Source organism: Schistocerca cancellata, chromosome 3, assembly GCF_023864275.1.
Source record: "Schistocerca cancellata isolate TAMUIC-IGC-003103 chromosome 3, iqSchCanc2.1, whole genome shotgun sequence".
In the NCBI taxonomy this organism is placed as follows: Eukaryota; Metazoa; Arthropoda; class Insecta; order Orthoptera; family Acrididae; genus Schistocerca; species Schistocerca cancellata.
In genome coordinates, this window is record NC_064628.1 from 676,022,984 (window position 1) to 676,044,781 (window position 21,798).

Consider the following 21,798-nt stretch of genomic DNA (forward strand, 5'->3'; position numbering starts at 1 on the left):
GTGAATGATCTGAGCAAGTTATAACTGTTGAATGCATCATGAAATTGCAACCATAAGAGTAGACTTTTATTACGTCTGTACGTACTACAATGCATTAAACATACCAACAGTTCTTCAAAATGAAATTGCATTAACAAGATTTATTTACATCAAAGATCATCATCATCATCATCATCATCCCCTCTCTCCATCTCTCCCTCCCTCCCTCCCTCCCTCCCTCCCTCCCTCCCTCCCTCTCTCTCTCTCTCTCTCTCTCTCTCTCTCTCTCTCTTTGTACAATAAGACATTTCCACCTCCATACTTTAAAAAAAGGTAATTAAGTGTCAAGGGAGCAAAAGTGAGCACAAACTTTCTACAAATGTCCTCCTGTCCAACTATAAACTAGTAAACATGACTTAAAAAAAAAAAAAAACTCTTCCATCAGAACTCTATTTCAGAACCATACTGCGTATTTCACTTTTGTGCACTAAGGAAAAGTCTCTATCTTTAAAAGAAATCATTTCCTGGCAAATTATGAAATAGCCAAAATCTGATCTTCTTCTTATGAATATACCTTTCCTTACATATTTTTTAATGGCAGTAATAATTATAAAACTATGAAACAGAACTCAAAATCACAGATATGATTTATAAATTTTGCCACATGTAAATGAGATGGTAAAACCCTTAAACACAAAATAAAAATTTTAGTAATATATAAAATTTTTGAATGATGAGCTATGAAAAACACACATAAAACAAGATAATCAATGATATATCACAGTTCTACAAAAAACATAAATAAAAAAAGAAGCTACTTTCAGATTTAGCTTCTTAAATTAAAATTTTTAAAGACAAAAACTGGCAAACACTGCTTAACAGTTTAAAACTGATTTGTTTACACAGTTGTCATGCTTCAATTATGCATTGACATGCATTTTATGGCTTATTTTCTAATTCTGAACAAGTTCACTAGGTATTATTATGACAAAGTGTAAAGACAGGTACATTTAATAACTGTTGTAACACAGGGTGCAAGGTGTTTTGAGATTAGCTCATCTGCAGTCAAGAAAAGAATCCTAAAAGAATCCTTTTCCTCTTCTGTGGAATATATTCTGAATGAAATGTGTGTTCAGATGAACATCATTCAGTGATTTACTTCATAAATAATCAACTTACATGCATGGGATAAACAGCAGAATTATTTTTTTAATTACATAAATTGGCATTGATTAATAAGGTACACTGCTATACCCACATTAAACAATGCTTCATCATAATGACCACTGCAGTGACATTTTTGAAAAAGTTATGTATCTTTAAATAACAACTATTATAACATGAAAGGGAAAAAAATAGATATGATTTCCAGGCAACTGACGGCATTATTAAATCCAATGCTCGCAGGGTAACATGAATTAGAGTTAATATAGATGGATACAGCACGCAATTGCAGTTCAGGGCACAGTAAGATAAGTACATCAGGATAGTTAGTAGAATCAACTTGCAGCGCCTGTTAGCAACACTGTGTGCTGGCATAAAAGTCATCTGTCCACTTGCAACCCAATTACACAATACTTGCTATCAATGAAGAAACTGTTTTTTTTTTTTCTGTGATGCTGCATAAGTTACATAACCCTTAAATAGAATAGATAAAAACAGTATTATGGAAAAGAAAGCTGCTACTCACCATATAGCATAGATGCTGAGTCGCAAAAAGGCACAACAAAAACTCTGTCACAATATAAGCTTTCGGCCAACAAGACCTTTGTCGAAAATAGACTACACACACACAAACACACACACACACACACACACACACACACACACATTGTTTGTGTGTTTGTGTCATCTATTTTCGACAAAGGCCTTGTTGGCAGAAAGCTTATATTGTGACAGTCTTCTTGTTGTGCCTACCTGCGACTCAGCATCGCCACTATATGGTGCGTAACAACTTTCCTTTCCATAATATTGTTACATTCCATTCTAGATTTTACATTGTTTGTTAGATAAAACAGGAATTAATTGTTTCTTTATGGGAATTATTGAGCAACACCAATGTGACAGGCTACAAAGATATCACAAATAATGCCCTACATCTTTTTCGCAACATATGTAAGAGGCATTGCTATGTCTTTTCATGTTTCACAGGATGTAAAAAGTTTTAACGAAACAACAAATCAACCAAAACAAATTAATGAAAACAAATAAATACAGAATATGAAACATAAAGAAGAAGAAGAAGAAGAAGTAGGAGTAGGAGTAGGAGTAGGAGTAGGAGTAGTAGTGATGGTGGTGGTGGTGGTGGTGGTAGTTACAGACCATAAACCATTTTTCTTGGTACTGAGTTCTTTAGCACGAGAACTGTGTCAGGTCTCTTTTTTTATCACTTCTTTTGAATAAGGGAAAAGTAACAGAATGTAGTTCATTGCGTAGGACTTTGCTTCATCATAATGATTCATACATACTGCATTATGTCACTCTCACTTTCGTGAACAATGGTTTGTGACTTTTAAAACACTCGTCAACAAACTTCTTCAATAATCAATGAACAAGATGAAAACAGCTCAGGCGCATGATCTCCTGATGCAAATAAAACAAATGCAAAAATGTAAGAAATAATTTCATAATGTTCAAGGGCCTATTCAATTTCCTGACTAAAACTTATGGAGCAACATCAACAACTTAATAAAATAGATAGGTTTCAGGTGTAACAAAATATTACTCTGCTTCGTATACATACATAAAACTTACTTTTAACAAGCCTACTCAGACATTCATGAGTACTCTATATACATACAACTTTCAATATACACATCCAAATATTTACAACATTGTACTCACATTTGTATTGCAGAACAAATACCAAAATGTGGTGAACTAGAAAATTATCAGGCACAGCGCATAATTAAGAACTAAAATATAACATGCTCAAGATATGAGTGCTGTTTAATAAATACTGAGTAGAAGCATACTGAAAACACTAGTCTGGGTCTGTGCACTGATAACAGATGACACACATATTTCAAGCAATTTTTAAAAACAAACAAACAATACATGATGATTCCTATTTGGTGTACTGGAAGCCACTCCACACTTAGACTAAATAGTGAACTTGAAACCCTCTAAAAATCATTGAGTATTTCTGTCTCCATTCCCAGTCTCCTTCCATCCCTTCACACACACACACACACACACACACACACACACACACACATTTTTCTAGTTATTGCAGAAATAAAATTCTTAAGTTCTGTTAACTGCTTGAGCCCTGGAAGAATATCACAAAGAACCATCTGTGAAGAGACATTATGGAGACTCAGCAACTTTCAGTTCAGCAGCTCACTGGGTATTGTTTTTTGACATATTATGTGTTGCCCAGTTCAGTGATGTCTTCCACGAATTACACAGTGCCTCATCAAACTTGGAACGGAAGTGTGTGAGAGCATCAGACTCGGACATCTCTAATACCTGTAAAAACAGAGTTTTTTTTTCTTTTCTTTCTTTCTTTTTTTTTCAAGTCCTAAGCGAAATGCGATACGAAAAATATAAGGTAATAAATAAAACATCAAATGTTAATTTACACATCACTGAAGCTTTTTTATGGTGAATTTATAGTGATACTGATATCATGCCAGAGATTGGCATGCTGCTGGGGAAGGTCTCTTTGAATAAGAGTCTTCAGCAATGGTGGCTCAAGACTTCCAGCATAAGTCATCTTCAGTCTGCCAATGGCCTTGTCAAAGAGGGCAGAGGTTCAGAACACTCTTTTGCCCTTGGGGTGGAAAACAGGCCCTAGAGGCAGAAGAATCAGCTACAATCAACGACATGAGGATGCAGACGTCAATGGAAAGCACTACTGAACACACACAATGTGTATCCACAGGACATGAGGGCTGTAATCGAAAAGATTCCACACTAGTATTGCATTCGGATCTCCAGGAGGGCACTGCCAAGGGGGAGGTGACTAAGAGAAAAAGACTGACTAACCAATGGAAGGATAATGTTCTACGAGTAGGATTTGTTATCAATAGGAAGGTAGAATGGAGAGTGAGTTACCGTGAACAGTTCAGTGACAGGGGTATTTTCACCGACAGCAAACCAACACCGACAACGATAGTTCGGATATGCATGCCATCACAAGCCAAAGATAGACAGACAGGGAAAGTATATGAGGACATTGAACGGGTAATTCAGTACATAAAGGGAGATGAAAATATAGTAGTCAAGGAGGACTGGAATGTGCTTGTGGGGGAAAGAGTAGAAGAGAGGGTTATGGGAATTATGGGCTTGGTTGCAGGAATGAGAGAGAAGAAAGACTAATTGAGTTCTGCAATGAATTTCAGCTATTAATGGAGAATTAATAGAGAATATCCTGTTCAAGAACCATAGCAAGATGAGGTATACTTGGAAAAGGCCAGAAGATACAGGAAGATTTCAGTTAGGTTACATCATGGTAAGGCAGAGATTCCGAAATCAGATACTGGATTGTTAGGTGTACCCAGGAGTGATATAAACTCAGATCACAATTTAGTAATGATGAAGAATACACTGAAGTTTAAGAGAATAGTTAGGAAGAATCAAAGATCAAAGAAGTACTATGGAATGAGGAGATACGCTTGAAGTTCACTGAGGCTATAGATACTGCAATAAGCAATAGCTCAGTAGGCAGTTCAGTTGAAAAGGAATGGACATCTCTAAAAAGGGCAATTACAGAAGTTGGAAAGAAGAAAATCGGTACAAAGAAGGTAACTGCGATGAAATCATGGGCAACAGAAGAAATTCTTCAGTTGATCAAGGAAAGAAGGAAATACAAAAATGTCCAGGGAAATTCAGAAACATAAGTCACTTAGGAATGAAATAAATATGAATGGTAAAGGCACCAGAGAAGCAATTCTGTCATTGTGGTTAATAATGGAAGCAAGATTAAAGAAAAATAAAGACAGGTTTATAGGATTTCTTGACCTGAAAAGAGCATTTGACAATGTAAAATGGTGCAAAGTGTTCGAAATTCTGAGAAAATTGGGGGTATGTTTTACAAAAAGCTGGGAAATATACAATATGTGCAAGAGCCAAGAGGTAACAATAAGAGTGGAAGACCAAGCACAAAATGCTTGGATTAAAATGGGCGTAAGACAGCAATGCAATCTTTCGTTCCTACTGTTCAATCTATACATTGAAGAAGCAATGATGGAAATAAAAGAAAGGTTCAGGAGTGTATTTAAAACTCAAAGTGAAAGGACATCAATGAAAAAATTCACTGATGATATTGCTATCCTCTGTGAAAGTGAAGAAAAATTACAGGATTGCTGAATGGAATGAAGAGCTCAGTGAGTACAGAATATGGATCGAGAGTAAACTGAAGAAAGACAAAAGTAATGAGAAATAGCTGAAATGAGAAAAGCGAGAAACTTAACACCAGGATTGGTGATCAAGAAGTAGATGAAGTGAAGGAATTCTGCTACCTAGGCAGCAAAATAACCTATGACGGACGAATGAAGTAAGGATGACATATAAGGCAGACTAGCACTGGCGAAAAGAGCATTTCAAGCCAAGATAAGTCTACTAATATCAAACAAAGGTCTTAATTTGAGGAAGAAATATCTGAGAATGTATGACTGAAGCACAGCACTGTATGGTAGAGAAACACAGACTGTGTGAAAACTAGAAAAGAAGAGAATTGAAGCATTTGAGATGTGGTGACACAGAAGAATGTTGGAAATTAGGTGGCCTAATAAGGTAAGGAATGAGGTGGTTTTCCGGTGAATCAGTGAGGAAGGGAATATATGGAAAACACTGACAAGAAGAAGGGACTGGAAGACAGGGAATCTGTCAAGACACCACAGAATAACTTCCACGGTACTAAAGGGAGCTGTAGAGGGTAAAAACTGTAGAGGAAGACAGAGATTGGAATACAATCAGTATATAGCTGAGGACACAGGTTGCAAGTGCTACTCTGAGATGAAGTGGTTGGCCCAGGAGAGGCATTTGTGGTGGGCTGCATCAAATCAGTTGGAAGACGGGGGAGGGGGGAACAAGCTCTATCCAACAGCCTTGTTTCTTTTTCTTGTCATGGTCTGAACCAGAACAATGTAAGCTGGTTCCCACAAAAGAATCAGACATTTTGTCATTTGTGGAAATATGTGATTTACTAGCAATGTACTTTCGTCAGCAAACACAGACTATGGTAGTAAGGCTATGTTTTCACTGACTGTGCAAAAGCGATAATCACTCTTATGAGGTTTGAGTAACAGACTTGCAGGGAATCTGGGCATAAATGTGTCTTTACAAATCGACAATGTTAGACACTGTACACAGACTCTCTTATTCATAAGATAATTGTAGAATGTGCAGGACATAAGAAGGTTCAATGTGAGAACTTAAAGTTACACCACCCTTCACTAGATCACAAATTCCAAATTGACTAAACAATTGAACTCACCCAGGGAGCCAATGTTCAGATGTAATATAAACTGGAAATAACACTGGTGCACTGAGTGCATAGCATGTCACAGTCATCCAGCACATTAGACAGCAGCTGACTCGCAACAGGAACATTTCCGTTACATGGTAGGACCACTTCAGAATTGAACAGTAATTCCACATCCAAACAGTGAGCACTGCAGCCAATAAACTGCTCTGTACAGCAGATTCCTTCCTGGCCACAGTGCTTTACTGGGTACAAATGTAAGCAGTGCCATTTTCCTAACAAAGCCTGCCAGTACTGCAGAATATTGCATCACTTAATACATGTTTGTAACCAAAAGACAGCATGGCTGTACTCAAGCTGCTACATTGGAAGTAAACACAGTAGAAGCCTGATTTCACCACAGAGACAATATACATCATCAGATGTCAGGAGACTTTTGTATGACTAATCACTTGGTTTCTTTCCGAACAAATACCAGTGCATCAGTAATTTCAGTCAACATGGAAATATTGTATATAATAGGTCCACGATATGATGGTCATAAGTTGACATTAAACAGCATATGAAGAAACCAATTACTGGTATGTTCAGAATACAAGTAAGTTACAACAAAGTGGTCCCAAACAATCTCATTCTAGTGATCGCACGAAGGCATGGTCTCAATGCATTCAGTATTCTCTGGTTCACTGCACAAGATGCAACTGAGATGGTGGAACAAAATTTTCCTTCCATTGAGTTAGAAAACATATGAGAAGAATTTAAAGAGTTATTTGAACACAATATCGTGTATATGAAAACTTTCAAAGCCAATACTACCTTGAAACCAGCAGCAACACCTAAGCTTTGCAGGGGATGTCCAGTAGCAATTTTGGTTAAAGTGGTAATCGAGGAGGAATTAGAGTGACACCAGAATCTTAGTGATATTTCACTTATAAATATAAACAACTATAGAATGCATCAAAAAACCAAATACAGCACTGTGACTGTAAACACTTTAAAGTTACAGCCAATTCACAGTTCCTAGTAGTGTGTTATTCTATTCCTTAGTCAGAGGAATTACATGAAAAAATAGCTAGTGAGAACCCACTTTTCTAATATTTAGCAGATCTCTATTTGCAATAACCACTGAACATTGAATCACAAAACATCTTGATGACAAGCATGTCTTTTAGCCTCACTGATATTTACAACTTCCGTCTGGACTAGTGAGTGTGCCAGCTATTTTCCAAAAACAATTGGAGCAGCTCACAGTGAACATTCCTTGCCATATGAATTACTTATTCAATTACATTTTCACAGGAACATCAAAAGCAGAACACTGAAAGGACTTGCATGCAGTATTCAGCTGACTGAAGTGTGACATAGTGAAATGGAACCTGCAACATCACAAGTCTTTTAAAGAAGAAGAAGAAGAAGAAGAAGAAGAAGAGTACTTGGGTTACACTTTTAGAGGAATGGACATGAAACCCACAGAAAAGCACATAGCTGAAAGCAATATACTGCTGTGTTGGGAGGCCGTAACAGAGCTAATGGCTTTTTTGGGTAAAATAAATTATGAAGACAAATTTATTCCAAAAACTGCCTACATAATACATCCCTTACACTTGGTACACCACAATGGAGTTGCATTTGTACGGTGAGAGATGTGAGAAAAGCATTTGAATCATTTACAGAAAACTAAGATTAGGACATTATGTTCCACTTATACACCAGGACATTAGCAGCAGAGAAGTATGCCCTGCAGTACACTCATCATGCAACAGTTAAGAGCTGCAGTCAGAGCCTGAGCATGTCACATGGTGTCCACTGCTCATCCCAATGCTTACTCAAGCTATCCACCAGATTGCCCTGTGGACAATGATCCCTGCACAACCTGGACATTTTTATGTATGTTAATCGGACTGACTGTGACCACGCTATGATTTGTTATGAACTGGTTTACAGACTGCCATTTTTGGCTTTGTAATTGTATTTTACATGCTGATGTATGTATTCATGCCTTTGGTGACATCTGTTTGTTTCAAATAACTTGCTGCCTAGGGCAACTGTTTCATTTTAAACACCTCACTGCTGGGAATTGATGCAATTAAAATATGGTATGCTGTTACCTTCATCTAACTTTTTCAGTTTCCTCTCCAAATTTTGCATAAGGTAGTTTCAGAAAGATAGCAAAGCATACTGTGTGTATTATTCTTTATACACACAAGGTTTCATTGGAGTGAAAAGTTACATCAATGATTGGAAAGACCCATGCAAAGAAATGACAATCTTCATCTGCTGCATCACCTATCTATGTTGGCACTTTGGGACTAAAAATCTACTTACCAGCATCTATGCATACAATAATGTGAATTCGTTCAAACGTATAAAATGAAATAAAATATTTTTAAAAGACAGAAAAAATGACAGCACAGCAAATCTCTCTCTCTCTCTCTCTCTCTCTCTCACACACACACACACACACACACACACACACACACACACACAAGTGGTCATCGAAAATTTGTAAATTAGTAAACCAGTCTCAGGAGATGGCAGAAGATCTTAAACAAGTATCACATTTTATGTTGGTAAATAGAAAGCAGAATAAGAGTGATATTTTTGCAAAGATAGCTATCCTCCTTTGACTCATTAATGTACAACATTGTCACGATCTCTTTTTTAAGATAGTATGAAATAAATACAGCAAAACACAAATGGATGAGCTCATTCTATCTGTTGTTCATTCATCCATTCATTCATTCACTAGGCTCCATAAAGCAGATGCTTCATGAATGTAAAACACATCAATACATACACTGACAAAAATTAGCAACAGTTAGAAAGTGAAAGAATAAATAACTGCCACTAAACTGCTACGAACTATTTGTGCTTACTCAAGCTACATTTAATATAGTAAGCTCTTTTTTTTCCCTTAATTATCTCAAATTGCTTACGTTTATTGCCTGCTTTAATTTCTACATGACTACAATGAAATTTATCAGACAAAAATAGTCATTTACATTTGTGAAAATACAGACAGCTATTTACTGTAAGAGATATTACTAATTTTAGTTTGGAGATGGAGTTGTTCTTACATCAAGGACAATGCAGAGGACATTTTGGTGGAAGACCATTGGATGAGATGCCTGTATTGTACGCACGTTGCCTCATCCATAACACTAGGAAGATGTGCTGGAAACCAACTAAAAATAAAAGTAACATCTGCAAAAACATCTACAAAAAATTCTATGAGCGCACAAAAATAAACTACGCAGCACTGACTGTGGGTATTCCTATGGAATCCAAAATATTTTATTAGATATGGCAGTTTGACTATCATATCTGTGCAGTCCTAAAGCATCAACTGCACACTGACCAGCGTGCACCGTGGAACAGCATCAAGAAGGTGCTGACCCATATGCCAATGGAAAGATCGGGCAGCACCACACCTCCAGAAGACAGAGTACAGTCCCACCTGTCAACACTGATGTAACTAGCGGCCCATCACTGGTGACCACAGTTCAGTCGCAGACTTTGAGAGTGTCAATACTGAGTAAGCCATTACTTAGCCTGTGTACTAGATTGTCAATGTAATTGCATGTAGAAGGCCCATGAAACACAGGAAGTATTACTTCTTCCTTAAATAGAAATGAAGTTTTTAATTAATTTGAAAATGTTTTGTACAGAAGATTTTGGATTCCTGTTAGTAAGTTAAGTGTTATTTCTTCCTTAAATAGAAATAAAGTTTTTAATTAATTTGAAAATGTTTTGTACAGAAGATTTTGGATTCCTGCTATCAACCATCACAATTTCTCTCCTTCCTTATTTGTGTCCATGCTGAATCCCACAGTAGCTGACACAACATCTGGTTATGAGGATTCCAGAACCAGCACTGTCTTCGCTCTATGCCGCTCTGTCACTAATTTCTCTTTTTTCGTTCAGAGGCGCATTACTACTAATGGTGTTCTTTATTGCAGACAAGCTGCAATGCTTTCACTATTTGTGTATAATTACTTTGCTGTGGAACTCCTCTCATAAAATGGCCTCTACCTGCCTCCTACACCACCTGCGCCTATGCCTCCGGTTGCTGCTGGCTTTGATCTAATGTAGTTTATTCAGTTTCAGAAAGACCAAATACCGCAGTTGATGACAGCAGTTCAGCAGTCATTAATGCAGAAGCTATTGCTACATCAACTCTGCCACAACAGCTAGCCACATCTAGGGCACCGCCGTTGTGTATTCCACCGTTCTGAGCTTTCAATGACGAGTACAAGGAGAGGAATGAGTACTTCAGTTTGGCACTCATTGCATTACACATCAGGAGCAAGGTACTGTGAAACCTTCTCATTTCTTGTCAATGGCTGGCACAGCAGTTTACTGTCTCACTAGCAGGCTGGAGTTGCTAGTTTTTTAGGATTTAGTTTCCGCCCTCACTAAAGATTATAAGGATCAGGTACAATTTGTTGCAGCTCATTACAAATTCTTTCAATTGTGGAAATGCCATTCTCCATGGAGAGAAGTCTTCTGAAGTAAGAGTGATTTCAGGTGTACCGCAGGGGAGTGTCATAGGACCGTTGCTATTCACATTATACTTAAATGACCTTGTGGATAACACCGGAAGTTCACTGAGGCTTTATGCAGATGATGCTGTGGTATATCGAGAGGTTGTAACAATGGAAAATTGTACGGAAATGCAGGGGGATCTGCAACGAATTGACGCATGGTGCAGGGAATGGCAACTGAATCTCAATGTAGACAAGTCTAATGTGCTCCCAATACACAGAAAGAAAGATTCTTTATCATTTAGCTACAATATAGCAGGTCAGCAACTGGAAGCAGTTAATTCTGTGAATTATCTGGGAGTAGGTATTAGGAGTGATTTAAAATGGAATGATCATATAAAATTGATCGTCAGTAAAGCGGATGCCAGACTGAGATTCATTGGAAGAATCCTAAGGAAATGCAATCCGAAAACAAAGGAAGTAGGTTACAGTACACTTGTTCACCCACTGCTTGAATATTGCTCACCAGTGTGTGATCCGTACGAGATATGGTTGATAGAAGAGATAGAGAAGATCCAACGGAGAGCAGTGTGCTTCGTTACAGGATCACTTAGTAATCGCGAAAGTGTTACGGAGATGATAGATAAACTCCAGTGGAAAACTCTGCAGGAGAGACGCTCAGTAGCTCGGTACGGGCTTGTGTTAAAGTTTCGAGAACATACCTTCACCGAGGAGTCAAGCAGTATATTGCTCCCTCCTACGAATATCTCGCGAAGAGACCATGAGGATAAAATCAGAGAGATTAGAGCCCACACAGAGGCATACTGACAATCTTTCTTTCCATGAACAATACAAGACTGGGATAGAAGGGAGAACTGATAGAGGTACTCAAAGTACCCTCTGTCATACACTGTCAGGTGGCTTACGGAGTATGGATGTAGTTGTAGATGTAGAAAAGCCAAACAGTCAGTAGGGTCACTGACCTTCTGGGTTTGACACAACATTGTTGCTTTCAATGTTGCTGTGGACAGTACTATTGTGACGTGAGGGTTCAGGATCCAATTACGTACAATGTATCAGACAGTAGGATTTGTGAACAAATTCTCAAACAGTCTGATCCTACTTCAAAAAAAGTGTTGCAAATTATTGAACATCATGATTATTATTACTGTGGAAAATTTCGTAGTAGCTCCCATTTGCATTGGAACACAAAGTGAGGCCTTGCGACTGATTGCCACACACAAAAAGGCCACTGCGCCATGGTCACAGTAAAGAAGTGTCAACATGTGCGTCTGCTGTGAAATCATCTCCCTGTTGCTTTTCCACATATAACCGACAAAACTGCCCTTTGTGGATTGCGAATTGGTTTGCTTGTGGGAAGCCAGGTCATGTACAGTCTGTGTGCTAGCAAAAGAAAAGGAACTCCACCCACTTCTGTTTTCGTAAGTGTGGAGCACCTTCTCACTCAGTGAAAGTAGTTTTCCCTAAACTGACTACGGGTACTAGCAATGACTGAATTCAGGATGTGCCTTCATCCCACCCAAGTGTTGTGCAACGACAGTCAAACTGTTTGTGAACTTATTATGAACTTAGTCGTTGCCGGACACTGTGTGTTAACTAAGTTTGACATTGGTGTTTCCATTACATTGCCTAATCATGCCACTTACGAACAGTTGGTCTTGCCACAGTTGTCAAAATCTTGCATGTAACTTACTACGTATAAAGTGTCAGGACATTCCAGTGATTGGTACATAGTTTACCTGCAACATTCCAGTCTCACACCAGAATTGTGACATTTATAATTTTGCATTCGCAAGACTGTGAAAATATTTTTGGGTTAGATTCATTTGATTTGTTTCATCTTCTTATTCAAGGCAATGCATTTTCTGTTTATGCTTTCAACCGAAAAGACAGAGCAAATAATATTGCGGCATACATAACAATGAAGGAAAATGTGCAACCTAAGTTTTTTTTGGGTCTGTCCCATCCCTCATGCAGTTAGAGACAGAGTTGCAATTGGATTTAAAGAATGGAGACAATCATGTTATTGCTCCTATCCAGGTTAGTCAACGGGCTTCTCCCTTAATAATCTTACCAAAGCCTTCTGGATGACTTCCTCTTTGTGTTGACTTTAAATCCATTGTGAATCCACAAACAATAACTGATACTTATCCATTGCCTCACCCTGAGGAATTAATGGACAGGGTTGGTGCAGGCCACTGTTTTTCAAAAATTGACTTATGCAATGCATATTTGCAAATTCCGGTAGATGAGGAGTCTCAGAAAGTGCAATGCTTTGTGGTGTCAGGACGTACTGAGGAGGAACATATCAGTAACCTTCGTATGCTTTTTCAAGTACTTTCATTTGCAGGATTTAAGTGTTGCCTGGACAAATGTGCCTTTTTTCAGTTAAATTCAGTACTTAGGCCATGTTCTTAATAACCAGGGTATTCATTGCCTCCAATCTCATTTGCTGGCCATCCAGAACCTGCCCGCTCTGCAAAATGTAACAGAATTGCTGCCAGTTCTGGGGGTGTTGACATATTTTATATCCAGATCATGGCTCCATTGCATCATTTGCACTGGAAGAATGTGCCTTTTGTTTGGACCAAAGAGTGTCAGGAGGCATTCCAGAAGCTAAAAAATGCCTTGTTGAGTGACAGATGCCTCATCCATTTTCATCCCGCTAAGCTTATGGTTGTGACAGTGGATGCTTCTTCACGTGAAATCAGAACTATGCTCTTGCACAGATTTGGTTCGTAGGGTAGTCTCATTGCTTTCACTTCAAAGTTATTGACCAAAACTCAATGTAACTATTTCCAAATCAAAAAGGATGTGCTTAAAATTATCTATGACACGAAAAAGTTACACAGTTATCTGTCTGGTTGGAAGTTTTAGCTAGTGACAAACCATAAGCCACTTCAATCTTTGTATCATATGACCAAACCTGTTCCACCAGGCACAGCTCAGAAGTTGCAATGTTGGACTTTGTCACAGTACCGGCTCACGTTGAAGCATACAAGTGCTGATGCCTTTTCTCACCTTCCTGGTGGTCCCAATTCTAAATCTGATGCAACTGCCACATTATGTTGCCAGTTTTATGAGCAGGACACCAAACTTCTGCAGACTTTTGCACTGAACGAGACACAGAAGCAGACCCTGATTTGAACCTTTCGTTGCACTGCATCCATACTGCCTGGCCTCATTCAGTGAAAAACGTTAATAATTCTTCTGAGCACCGGTGTTTTGCTTGTTGGCATAGATTTCCCATCCAACATGATGTCATTTCATTGCAAAATGCCCCTGGACAATCGCATGTGCTTATTCCAAACATGTTGCAAGAAGATGTGTTGCAATTGCTCCGCCAAGGACATGGGGGAATTGTATGTACAAAACAGTCAGCACGTCAGCATTATGCTCGGCCAGGCATGGACGCCCACACCGAACAGACGATGTCACAGTGTTACACTTGTGCTGTGAATCTGTCAGTCCTACCACAAATGTTTTCAGCTTGGCCAAAGTCTCAATCGCCCTGGCAATGAGTGCATGTTGTTTTTGTTGGTCCCTTCTGGAACACTTGTTGGCTTATCGCTGTAGACTCTTTTAGCAAATATCCATTTGCAGTGCACATAAACTCGAATACATTGCATAGTACCATTCACACACTGTCACCTTACCAGTGCTCCATTTCATTCTCAGTCGAATGGAGAAGCTAAGTGATTTGTACGTCTGATCTTCCAACACATGAACAAATCATGTGCCTCCCACTCACGGGAACAAATACTGCTGCTCTTCCTCGCAACGTAACACTCCCAGCTCCATGACAGTCCACCGCCAGTGGAGCGTCTACATGGCTGGCACCAGGGCATGCTGCTCCAGTTGATGCACCCACCACAGAGCACGGCACCTCCTGCACTCTGCAAGTATCACTTTGCATCTAATGATTTTGTTTTTTCAGAGTTTTTGGTCACACCAGGTGACGGGAGAGAGAGGAACGATTCTTCAAAATTTGGGTGCTTGCACGTATTTAACTCAAGTTCCTGTTGGGTTGCTGCACCGCCATCAGAACCCGATTGCTGCTTGTCAATTGTAAGATTATTCCGCAGATTTTCTGTCCCCAGATTAGCATTCTACAGGGATCTTGCGGCCAGAGCAGCCACCCCGAGTGCCTGTTCGGCACCACATGCAGAATCGATGGAGCTGGACCCATCGCCTTCACCGCCGCAGAAACTCAATTTCCCAGACATTGACATCGCCACTCTCTCCATTTTCTGTGGGACCAGCTCAGGAAGAAGGTGGGCACCCTTTCAAGGGTCTTCTGACTAATATTCCCCTCCAAACACAGGATGGATGTCGGGGTACGGTCGGGGACCAGCGTTAGTCCCAGTTGCAGCTCCTGGCCCTTCACGCCACCCAGCTTCCTGTCGCGCCCCCTCCCCCCAATGGTGTGGCGGGGTTGTGGGGAGTAATGTGCAGTCCGAAAGCATTGACTGCTTTAGGGGCACTACAGCACTGGAAACTGGCATCAAGAAGGCGCTAACCCGCACACCAGTGGAAAGAGCAGGTGGCGCCACATCTCCAGGAAGACAGAGTACAGCACTCCCTTTCAATGCTGATTTAACCAGTCAACCATCACTGGTCATTCCAGTTTGGTCGCAGACTTCAAGAGCACCAGTGCTGAGTAATAGGAAGACGTTGCTTAACCTTTGTTCTGCAAGTAGTAATAGAGTGTCAATGTAATTGCATGTTGGAGGCCCAGAAAGCATAGGAAGTTATGTATTGTCTCTTCCCTTAAAAAAATAAAGTTTCCCATTAATTTGAAAGTGTTTTGTACAGAAGATTTTGGATTCCTGCCACCGACCATCACAACTTCTCTCCTTCTGTGTCTCGTGAACGTCCTGACTCCTACAGTAGTCCAAACAACAATATCTTGTACCTACAGGGTGATCTGTTTGAGATGTCAGAAACATAAAGTAGCATATACAAGAAACAATGCAACTTTATTGCTTTTTAAAAGTACACACATGTGTAGAGAGTCTGGAGTTTGTGTGTGAAGTCTGCGTCACAGCACTTTAGTGCTCAAGATATTTGCCACTTTGAATGCGGCTCATATCATACCTCACATCCACGTTGCGCCATGTGATGCGCAGGTTTCCTGGGATGATGTGCTGAAATTTCACTGTAATCTGCTTCTGTGGGTTGGTTAGATGCTGTGGTCTTTGCGCTCGCACTGTTTACTTGACATAGCCCCTAGCCCCTCACCTGGGGAAACCTTGTAAGCATTAGATCAGGGCTCTTAGGAGGCTATGGGATAGGTCCCTCCATGGATGCACCAGCAGTCTTTGAATATCTGGTTTAGTAAGTGAGGGACCACACACTGCTCAATCATTTCAAGGTAAATGATGACATGAACAGTCTCCTCTGCAAGAAGAATGGGCCAAAGACTTTCTCATGAGTCAATCCACACCACACATTCACTTTAAGGTGATTGTCTATATGAGATATGTGATACAGTTATGCGTATTGACTTGGCCACTCACATTAAATGTAAGTTGAGGTCCATAATTCAACTGTGTCAGTGCTTGCTTATGCTGAGTATGGTATGGATACATGTTAAGATACTACTTAATAATGCTCTAACATGTTGCGTATGGCGTGTTCAGCAGGGGGGTAACTCTCGTGGGCTCTGTGTCATGGCTTGTCGAGCATCTTCCACCTTGTTTTTATGACACTTCCTTCTGCCTGTGTGAGGCACCTGCAATCCATTTTCCAAGAACACATTGTGCCATTTAACAATGTCTTGATGTGACTGGACATACCTAACACCGTACCGATGTCTGAAAGCTTGCTGGCTGTTCAGTTGGTTAATTGGTTGGTTTGGGGGAGGGGATCAAACAGCGAGGTCATTGTTCCCATAGGATTAGGGAGGGATAGGCGAGGAAATCAGCCGTGCTCTTTGAAAGGAACAATACCAGTACTTGGCTGAAACAATTCAGGGAAATCATGGGAAACCTAAATCAAGACGGCCAGACTCAGGTTTGAACCATCGTCCTCCTGAATTTCGAGTCCAGTTTGCTAACAACTGTGCCATCTCACTCGGTATATGGTGTTTGCACTGTGAACTACACGCTTTGACTTTCCTCATGGATCATTGTCAACTCGCATCATTTTCACACGTATTACAGAAAAATGCTCAGAGATATATTCATTAACTTAATAAATATGTTATGCTTTTCTGACATCTCAATCAGATCACTCTGCATTATACAACGACTATTCTGTGGAGAGATCCCTTTTGTATGGGACACCAACAGGCAGTTGAGACGTGACAAGCAGCATTTTATCTTACAGTCCAGTAGTCAGAAATATGAAGTTTTCTGAGTAGTAATCTGAGTGCTGCACGATTCACATCAGTGAAATATGAGTTTTGCGTCGTAGATAAAAGTGATTTTGGTAATACTTCTGAAAGCAATTTGATGAGAATAGGAAGTTGATGTGGGTATGCAAATTATTGTTTCATCCACTGGTGGTGCTGTAATTATCTTTCATAACAGACTCATATGAATTCCCACATTGCCTGGAGTATGTGGATGGCAGCAGTGGATTTTTCTCCTATGAAGACAGGTACAAGAAAATCTCAGTGCTGTCAGTATGAATTTTCAGTCACTGTATAGAGATGATCAGACACTTTGTACGAGAAGTGGCTGATATGTTTTTACCTTTCTTTCAGATGCATAAATCTTCACAATTTCCTGATGTGTGTCGGATGGGAACTTACTGAAGAGCTTTGACCAAGATTACAGAACCGCAGTCTAAATCATAGATAGGGAGGCAAACTTTACAAGGAAATTATTTGTAGTATTTTCATGCGTGAAGTGGTGTGGGCAGTCATTTGATACCACAATTTTTAATGTTTTGTAACATTAATAGATGAAGATTTTGTTCTGGGGTACCCAGACTACGGATGAGTGATATTTAACTATTAAAATCCATTATGCAAATAATACACGCTGCAATGTGAACCCCATTAAATTTTTAGAACAGTATAATTCACAAATTAAAAAGCCCATTTTTTCCCCTCAGTTATCAGTCATTCCAAGCAAAGATGACTGTCCTATCATTACAAAAATTGTACTATAAATAATCTTAATGCTTCTAAAAAAAAATCAATCACTATTTTCAAAATAAATTACTTACAAGAGTGTCCCTTAGGTAATTGAGATCCTTTTCTGAGCTAAGCTCAGGTAGTCCTGTGGAGATCATCATTGCAAACAATGAAAGGATGAGACTTCCGTGTCGTCTCAAAATTCGGAATGCCTGTTCACAATGCCTCTGAAAAATCTGAAACTCCAACGCTTCTTTTTTTGTTTGTCCCTTATTGATTACATGAACAAAATCATGTGTCAACACAAAGGGGACTCGTTCACGCCGGAAACCAAACTTCTCTTTAAAATGACCTAATATATGGCCAAAATCAATATGGAACAGCTGCAAACATACAAACACAAATAACATAAAATAAATGTCATTGACAATATTTTTAATGAATTTAATTACACCTAATATCACCTACCTGTCCTGATTTCTTCACCATAATATTATCAGAGTGTCTGTCTCCGACACCCAACACATAGGTAGCTACACAGTAGCCAGCACAGGATAATGTGAATTCCTCTATTGCTTTATTTAGTTGAACATCAGTTGGGTTGTTGTCTTTCAGCCAAGCTTAAAAATACAATAAATACCATAAAATGAGGTAAAAAATATAAGCTTTTTAATTTTCCCATACAATACTCCAAAGCAACCATATGCAGGTACAGCATGCATTCTAGTCAGACACACACACACACACACACACACACACACACACACACACACACACAAAACAAGCTTCCGAATTTGTTTCTCGTACTACCTAGATAGAAATTACAAGTTACTGGATGACTTCTGGATCAAGCTCATTTCCAGGTTCCATTTACTTGTATACTGTTTCATTATAAGCTGTTCTCAAGTGACAGTTTTCTTGTTTTTTTGTTTGTTTGTTTATGCAGGTTCTGTTTATGCTTCTTTCTATCTTGAGCATTACATCTATTTCTAAAGCCTTGGCTGTTTTGAAAATGGTTTCACTTCCGTATGTTATTGTTGGCTGTACACTGTTTCGTAATGTTCTAATTTGGTGGCTACTAAGAGGTCTTTTTTGTTTTATGTATTCTCAGTGGTATATTGTCTTTTGTCGGTTTATTTGTTATATTATGCCATACAGGGTTTCTATATTTAAATTTCTCTATGATTTTGTTTTCTGTTGTCAATGATTAACATTATTTATTTTTTTTCCTTTCTTTCTTTTCAAGGGATATTCTGAAGTCAATTTTCTGCACTATATCCTGTAGTGATTGACTTCTTGTCAAGTTTCCTAAAAATTGTTGGGCAGGAGAGAAAGGTCATTAGTGAATCCCAGGCAGTTTAAATTTATATTATGTTTGCGCCTTACAATATTGATTCTCTAATTATGTATTCCAACATAAAGTTGGAGCAGCAGTGTTGACAAGCTGTCTCCATGTCTTAAAATGGCTTGGAAAATTCTCCACTCAACCTGACATCACATTTCCTTTTAGTTAAAACGTGTTCTATCAATCTGACTAATTTTGAATGGAGTCTGACATTTCTCAAGCTTTTCAATATTGATGGTCTTGGAAGCAATGATATGCCATCTTAAAATCTACAATGATTATCACTGCAAGAGATTTGTTTTGTTTCCTGTAACATGCCAAGAATTATTTGTACAATTGTGATTTGTCCTGCGCAGCTTCTCCAGCATGTAAGCTTCCCTGGCATTCACCTATGTCTTCCTCCTGTTGCTGTTTAATAATCCCATTTGAAATTCTGGAGAAAATCTTGTATGCACAATCCAAAATAAGTATTTGTAATTACCTGGATTATTCTTACTTCTTTCATTGTAGAGTGAGTGGACTATAGCCACAGTCCAACATTCAGGGAATTTTTTTTAATAAAATTTTTTGACAAAACCATGGGTGGAAACCTGTTACTGGTATATTTTCACATTTCTCTGAAAATTTGGTCTTCTACACATGTCTTGTAATTATGCAGTTCTTTGAGCGCAATTACTACCTCTTGGTCTGCTGAGGGGTTTGTGTGATGAAGATTGGTCCTTATTTGAGGATTTGATTTTTAAAAGTAGCCTTTATCATAAAGTTAAAAAATAAAAAGTCATTTGCAGATGTTGAATAAATCTTATGCAGAATAGGATGGATGGAGGGTGGGTGGGTGGGGGGGGGGGTGGGGGGGTGGTATGTGCAGAGATTAATGCGAAAATAGAACAGAAATAACCTTCAGTGGAAAACTTTATGACAGGGATCATATATTAACGAAATTTGCCTTTAGACAAACATTTTTATCCTTAACAAATTCTTTGTAAACAGAAAAAATGAAACATAAATACTAGGTAAAAACATTTTATGTAAAGATACAGAAATTGAATGGCATGAGGTTCGAAACCACTTTAGTATTTGAAGAGGCCAAAGAAATAAAAGACTGATCAGGCAAGAAGTCAGAAAGTAGATCATAACGTCATAAACGGATACACTGTTATTGTACTACTGATACATCCAATTAATGATGAACATGATACAGTGATTATTATTATTATTATTATTATTATTATTATTATTATGTGACAACATTTCAAACTTATTTTTCATTATTTAATACTGTATGAAATAAACAAGAATTGTGTGTTCACTGATGATAATATGTGCAATATATTGTTGCTAATATCATAAAATTTTAACAATTTAATATATTTCCAGGTTCCTGATTGGAGAGAAGTGTCAACATTAGAGGAGTACAAATAGGATTTATTTATGGTGCAGCTATTTTTACATAAATTTAATGAACAGAAAGTTGTGGAAAAACAGTTAGTAACATCGAGCCTGACTACTGAAGATGTAAATTATGCGGTAAATTATGAAATTTAACATTGTTCATAAAATAAATGGTAGTAATTAAATAATTAAGAATTTTAATTATAATTCGCATTTTTGTATAGGAACTGTTAAAGAGATTTATTTTACAAAATTTTACATAAAAAATCAAATCTTGCTTAAATACAGTTTGTGTTGGACATTTTCTTCCTTTTGGCAAAGCATAACGCCGCACATGAATATTTGTGAATATGTACTTTTTCATTGTAAGATAACTAAAGTAACTGTTATAACACACGTGTAATCTGCTACTGTTACGCCCGTATATAGTCAACAGTGGTTGTGTCCACACAAATTGTTCTGTTCTGTTCAGTTCAGGTTCCATACAGTCAGTGATTGGTTGTTGAAACTGGATTTTTACAATAATTGTACCAGTCTACTTGTAAAATCAAGACCCGAGAAACTGGTATAGTCTGAATTAAAGTCTGTTAAAATTCTGTGAATGCATCCACTGCACTTGAAGAAAATAAATGGAAGAGTCATATACAGAAAAGTTATCAGGCTATTAATTTCCAAGTAACCTACAACCTCCTTACTGAACATCAAAGTTAAGTATTAACATTATTTTATTTTATTATCTGATCAAATACTGACACCTGATGATATGTATTGGTTTAATATTCCAAATTAAATTACCTGCAAAGTGAATAGGTTTTCTTGAAAATGTCGAATACTAAGTTGGTGTTTAAACACAAAGACAGTAATGTTTAGAAGATCCTCCTCCTCCTCCTCCTCCTCCTCCACCACCACCACCACCACCATCCATCCATCCATCCAACTGACATCCACTCCTGGATGAAGTCCTCGGCTAGACTTTTCCAGCCTTCAGCTAAACACGCCCACGTTTCCCCTGCATATTTCCTTATGTAATCTATCCATCTGCCATTAGGTCATCACCTCATCT

The 21,798-nt window shown here is 38.5% G+C and overlaps 1 protein-coding gene across 1 annotated transcript in view; it reads right to left on the reverse strand.

The window, feature by feature from the left end:
• Positions 1-247: 247 nt before the first annotated feature.
• LOC126175650 (phosphatidylinositol 4,5-bisphosphate 3-kinase catalytic subunit delta isoform) overlaps positions 248-21,798 on the reverse strand; it is a 178,729-nt gene continuing 157,178 nt past the window's right edge. The window contains exons 16-18 of the mRNA XM_049922542.1: positions 18,467-18,618; positions 18,091-18,381; positions 248-3,450 (exon numbers count right to left, since the gene is read on the reverse strand). Coding sequence (XP_049778499.1) covers positions 3,322-3,450; positions 18,091-18,381; positions 18,467-18,618 — 572 coding nt within the window. The 3' untranslated portion in view covers positions 248-3,321. The remainder of the gene's footprint in view (positions 3,451-18,090; positions 18,382-18,466; positions 18,619-21,798) is intronic.